Below are 6000 nucleotides of genomic sequence, written 5' to 3'. Positions count from 1 at the left end.
AAAGAGTTTCTCTGTGTAGCTTTGCGCCTTTTCTGGAACTCACTCTGTAGCCCAGGCTGGCCTCGAACTCACAGAGATCCACCTGCCTCTGCCTCCCGAGTGCTGGGATTAAAGGTGTGTGCCACCACCGCCCAAAGACACTATAAGCCCAGTGCTTCCAAACTATCCATGGAGAGACCAGGCTAAAAGTACTAGGCTAGTCCAGTGGACACATTCAAAAGCTGTAATACACTCAATGAATGAACCACTAGCACTGGGTAGCTTTACTTCACTGGCAGCCTTTGCACCGGTTGATGCCTCTACAGAATACACATCAGTGGCTTACCTCCTATGTTTGCAGACACCTACATGTTCAAAGGCCACACTGTGACCAACCTTGTCCTGATAGCCCACCTTCCAAACATACCTGTCCTCTCCTGACTGGGCTGTATTCATTGGCACAAGCTGTATTCGTGTGGTTTTTGTTTGTTTTAGATTTGTTAATTTATGAGTACGAATATTTTTCGCACGCGCGCGCGCGCGTGTGTGTGTGTGTGTGTGTGTGTGTGTATACCACATATGTGCCTGATGTGTGTGTGTGTGTGTGTGTGTGTATACCACATATGTGCCTGATGTCCCAGTGCTGGATCCCCTACAACTGGATTTACAGAAAGTTGTGAGCCACCATGTGGGTGCTGGAAATTGAACCCAAGTCCTCTGCAAGTACAGTAAGTGCTCTTAACTTCTGAGCCTTATCCTCTACCCCTATACTCATGTTTTAATATTTAAAATACGTATTTAATGTTACATATACTAAACATCATGTAACACACATTTAATATTTATAAAGTCTCCCCTTGTTACCTCCCCATTAGGATGTCGATTCAGGGAGGCAGGAACTTAAGACAAAAAAATAAATAAATAAACCTGACACGCCAAAGCACAGGACTTTCGAAACCAAAGAAGCAGAGAGCTCAGGTCAGGCTGAGCAACCTTGCTGTATACTGCAACAGGTCCTTATCTGGACCCTAGATCTCCACATGGCCTCATCCTGCAACATATACCAACATCTGGGGAGGGGACAAGTATAAAGTTTAACACCCAAGGAGAAGAACGTGTTTTTAATAGTTCTTTACTTCTTATAATTACCTTAAAATTACCATGCTCCAGCCTCAGCCTTCCAAGAGCTGAGATTATAAATTGTGTCACTACATCCATAGTTCACTCATAAAAACAAAACCAACCCCAAAGTCACAGTTGTCTTTTTCCTTAAACAAAATACATCCTTACATGCAGGCCCTCAATTGAGTTGGCCTCATGACCTGTGGGGCTGTGAGCTCTGGTACCAGTTCCGGCATCCACAATACCAGCGTTCAGTCCTGCAGTTTGCGCTCACACTTTTTCTCCAGTTCGGCCATCTCCTTAAGGAGCAAGGCTACACTGTACCGCAGCTCCTGGAATTTGGCTATGGGTACCTCGAAGCGGTGTGCAGATCCATCTGTGAGCTTTAGCTGCATGAGAACACTCGGTTGCAGGGAGCGGGTCTGAGCACTGGTGGAGATGGCCACATCCACCCGCCACCGGAAGTTAGACATGTGGGGCAGCCAGGACCCCTGTTGTTGGGCGACAGAGTCGAGAAGAGGACGCTGACTCCCAAATGCCAAACTGGCCAAATCTCCAATCATATCTTGAGGAATGCCAAGCTCCTGGAGCTCGTCCTGGAAGGCATCTGGCTTCAGACTGGCAGGGGGTCGCCGGAGAGCCTGCCGGAGCAGCGTGTGTGTGCCTGCCAACAGGGCGGCCAGACGCTCCTCGGACAGGTTGGCACTGGCACCAAGGTGCTGCACAGCTTCTCTGCAGTCTTTCCCATGCAGGGCCCCGACTACAAGCTTCAGCAACTTCCTGAAGGTGCTCCTGTCCAAGTCCTTCATGAGCTGGGCCACTGCCGACACTTCTGGAGATGGCTGGGCTCCCAGGAAACTGACCCGGCCACTGTGACTGTCAGCTGGATGGTGCAAGTATGGAGCTGCAGCCCCCAAAGCAGACATCCTTGCTTCCCCTTCCCTGATCGGTCCGAAGAGAAGGTCCTAACCACAGCTGCCTGGAGAGGTGAAGGAGAGACAAGTGACTTCCTGGTCAGGAGCTCTATGTACCAAAAGACGAGGGTCGATGTGGGGCCCCACCTGCCTGTCACTGCCCACATGAACTACCAACCATAGAGAGCAAATGGGACGCGTGTTTGGGAGGCGGCGCTGAGACCGGATGGCAAAGGAGCCCACCTGAGTCTAGGAGAAGGGAGGCCTCCCAGAGATGAGCAGTTGGCAGGGAAAAGAAACAAGAAACAGAAGCGCACGGGTTAAGTCCTACGTAAGCGATATTAGTGAGTTTAGATAACGCAGCTGAGATTCAACCCCGAATCCTAATCATAGTTCTGGAAGACCTAATGACCTCACATTACAGATATAAACCAAGCCTTAAAGCCCTCAGCACCTGGAGGAAGCTGTCGGTAGGTAGCTTGCAGCGGCTGGCAGCAGCAGGAAGTTAGCGGGGCCTTAGGAAGGGCCCAGAGACACTTCCGGGCCGCTCTAGGATAGAGCGATAGAGGCCCTCTATGGTCCCCGGAGTCGCGCGCACGCGCCGGAGGGCGTCGCGGATCTGAAGTTGTCTTCTGACGCTTGGGTTTAAGGGAAGAGGAAGCAGAAGTCAGATCATCTTCCGGGATTGGACTCTGAGCTGCGGCTGTCCGCGCCTAGACTGTCCAGCGTGAGGGGCACACGCTAGAATTGTGGGAGTTGGTGCTACCGAATTGCATATTTTTAAATAGACGGGCCAGGCGGTGACGCCCATCTTCTAAAACCAGCGATCGGGCCGGGCGTGGATCTCTGAGTTTGAGGCCAGCCTAGTCTACAGAGCGAATTCCAGGACAGCCAGGACTGTTGCACACAGGAACTCTGTCTTGAAAAACCAAAACAAACAACAACAAAAACAGCACTCCAGAGGTACAGGCAGGCAGATCTGTATGAATTCTAGACCAGCCTGATCTAGATCTAGATAGCGAGTTCCTGGCCTGCCGAGGCCACAAAGTGAGACCCTGTCTTAAAAACAAAAACAAGGCTGAGAGGTGGCTCAGAGAATAAGAGCATTGGTTGCTCTTCCAGAGGTCCTGAGTTCAATTCCCAGCAACTATATAGTGGCTCACAACCGTCTATAATGAAATCTGGTGCCCTCTTCTGGTGTGCAGGCATACATGCAGACAGAACACTACAGTCCCCCACAGGGTTTGGGGGTTGGGGGGGAGATGGTAAACGTGTGTATGGTCTATGCAGTATAGCTCCATAACGCTTTAATTGAGGTGAGGGCTAACGAAGTGGGCAAAAGTAGATCGACATCTCATCAGGATGATATGAATGGCTAATGACACAGACCTGGTGATATAAGGCAGCTATCCCAAGAGGCTGGGGCAGGATGATCACAAATCCAATGAGGGTTCAAGACCAACCTGAATAACTCTAGTGAATTGCTTTATCAAAAAAGATTGGTCCGGGCCGTGGTGGCACAGATCTCTAATCCCAGCACTCGGGAGGCAGAGGCAGGTGGATCTCTGTGAGTTTGAGGCCAGCCTGGTCTACAGAGTGAGTTCCAGGAAAGGCGCAAAGCTACAGAGAAACCCTGTCTCGAGGAAAAAAAAAAAAAAAAAAAAAAAGATTGGAGGGAATTGTGCATTGTGGCACATGCCTCAGAGGCAGAGGCAGGCAGATCTCTGAAGTCCAGGCCAGGCAGGGGTACATAGAGGCTCTATCTTTAAGTAAATTTGTGGTGTGTGTGTGTGTGTGTGTGTGTGTGTGTGTGTGTGTGTGTACACACATACATATGTACATAAAATGTGTATATATTCTTATACACATATATGTTCAATAAACACATAAAAGAACGTGCTCACCATTACTAAAAATTAGAATCATCATAAGTTACTATTTTCCACTCTCCCAAGAAACAAATTGATCACATCAAATGCTGCAAGGTGTGTGCCGTGCAGTAACTGCAACACTCGCCCTTGTCTGTGGAGTGGAAAGCAGAACAACTACTTGGGGAGCTGTCCAGAGACTTCTTTTACATCTAAATATGCAAGGCTGAAGGGAATAGTTCAGTGGGAGAGGTTTACCTAAGAATCTCGAGGCCCTATATTCATCAGACCCACAGGGGGAAAAAAAAACAATTTAAAAGGACAAATGCCCTAGGACCCAGCAATCCCACAGCTACGTATTTCTCCATGAGAAATGAAAGCAATTATAAACAAAAACATTTCCTAAGCAGCCCAAACAAAATATTATAAATTTGGCGGCAACAGAAATGGAATGGTTCCAGAAGCTATAAGTGTTGGCAGGACCATGGTCTCCTGCCTCTTGCAACATCTGCTTGTAGCCAAACATCCCTGGCATCCCTTGGCTTGGATATACCACTCTAATCTTTGCCTCCATCTTTATGTGAAATTTCCCCTTTCTTGTAAGCATACTAGTTGCATACTGTTGCTGGCTTAGGACCCACACTACTCTAACAACTTCATCTGCCAAGACCTTATTTCCAAATAGTGCTTCATTTACTCTCAGGTTTTGGGGATCTTAGGACTTTAGCATATATTTTGAGCAACTTAATTTGACCTATAACTAACAATGTTCATAAAAGTCTTATTGGTTGGGGGTCATTTGGGACGGAAGGGTATGTGTATTTCTGTATTTGTGTGTGGATTCATGTGTATGCATGTGTGCATGTGCAGACAGAGATCAACCTTAGGTGTCACCCTCAGGTGCTATCCACCTTGGTTGCTTGCTTCTCTTTTTGTTTTTGTTTGTTTGTTGCTTTTGAGTTTCTCTGTGTAGCCTTGGCTGTCTTCTGTTGTTCATTATGTTTATCAGGCTGGCCTCGAACTCAAGAGATCTGCCTGTCTCTGCCTCCCGGGTGCTGGGATTAAAGGTATGTGCCACCATGCCCAATTCCAGTCTCCAGGTTTTCAAAAAACCTGAGGAATTGTTTGCTAGGTAGAAAGCAATGGCTTCAGCATATAAAATTTTCTGCTACTGTGGTGTCTACAAGAGCATCACTATTACACTACTAGGCAAACCTTATCTTGTGTCTTGGTGCTGGGTTTTAAGTTCAAAGCAGGCTCCAAAATGACAGTGCTTCTGACGATGTCCTAAATGACAGTCTGAGATTAGCTCAGGCTGGAGTCTGACCAGGTAAACACAAGGATTGCTAGCAGATAAACAAAATTTAAGCCAGGCAGTGGTAGAGCACTCAACTTTAATCCCAACACTCAGGAGGCAGAGACTAGCCTGGTCTACAGAGTGAGTTCAAGGATAGGACAGTTAGGGCAACAAAGAGAAATCCTGTCTCGAAAAAACAAACAAACAAAACAAAATCCCAAAACAACAACAGTAAAGCTGGGCATTGGTAGCACTGGACTTTTGTCCCAGCACTTGGGAGGCAGAGGCAGAGGCAGGCGGATCTCTGTGAGTTCAAGGTCAGCCTGGTCTACAGAGAGAGTTCCAGGACAACCAGGACTACACAGAGAAACCCTGTCTTGAAAAAAACAAAAGCAAAACCCAAACAACAACAACAAAACCCCCTAAACTCAGCATTCTTCAGAAACCCCAGGAAGCAAGTTTTTGTTCTTCAGGAAAGCCCATACTATTCTTATCCACCCGCACCAGCCAATTTTCTCCAGCTGTACTGGTCCAAATGCCCGCTCCACCCCCACCCCTTCTACTTGTCCCCTTCAAACTGGCAAGACTCTGCTGCCATTCTTGTTCTCTGCCTCCTGAGAGACAGTCCCAGCAGTTTGATGCCCTGAATGAACCTCTCTTCACCCACGAAGTGGTCTAGTTTGGTGGTTTTACTACACTCTCACTTACTGTGGGAAAACCTAACTAACATAGCATTTGGTTTTGTGTTCATTTCCCCCCCCCACCCAGAAATTCTAGCAAATTTTGATAAATTTTGATACAATTTTTGCCATGTTTTCTT

General features: G+C 47.5%; 1 protein-coding gene across 2 annotated transcripts; it reads right to left on the bottom strand.

Moving 5' to 3' along the window:
• Positions 1 to 1085: 1085 nt before the first annotated feature.
• Positions 1086 to 2839, bottom strand: Commd5 (COMM domain containing 5). 2 transcript variants are annotated; one of them, XM_036208555.1, is made up of 2 exons: positions 2470 to 2839; positions 1086 to 2080 (listed from the first exon to the last, which is right to left on the bottom strand). In XM_036208555.1, exon 2 carries the CDS (start codon positions 2025 to 2027, stop codon positions 1353 to 1355), a length of 675 nt encoding a protein of 224 aa, XP_036064448.1. In that variant the 5' UTR covers positions 2028 to 2080; positions 2470 to 2839; the 3' UTR covers positions 1086 to 1352. The 2 variants fall into 2 exon arrangements, with proteins under 2 accessions (XP_036064448.1, XP_036064450.1); XM_036208557.1 differs by lacking the exon at positions 2470 to 2839 and adding an exon at positions 2259 to 2460.
• Positions 2840 to 6000: the final 3161 nt, after the last annotated feature.

The sequence above is a fragment of the Onychomys torridus genome, chromosome 16, assembly GCF_903995425.1.
Source record: "Onychomys torridus chromosome 16, mOncTor1.1, whole genome shotgun sequence".
In the NCBI taxonomy this organism is placed as follows: Eukaryota; Metazoa; Chordata; class Mammalia; order Rodentia; family Cricetidae; genus Onychomys; species Onychomys torridus.
This window is presented reverse-complemented; position numbering and strand designations above follow the sequence as displayed.

Bases quoted from the DNA above. Each gene is read 5' to 3' on its own strand.
- Commd5 (XM_036208555.1), bottom strand. From the start codon at position 2,027: ATGTCTGCTTTGGGGGCTGCAGCTCCATACTTGCACCATCCAGCTGAC.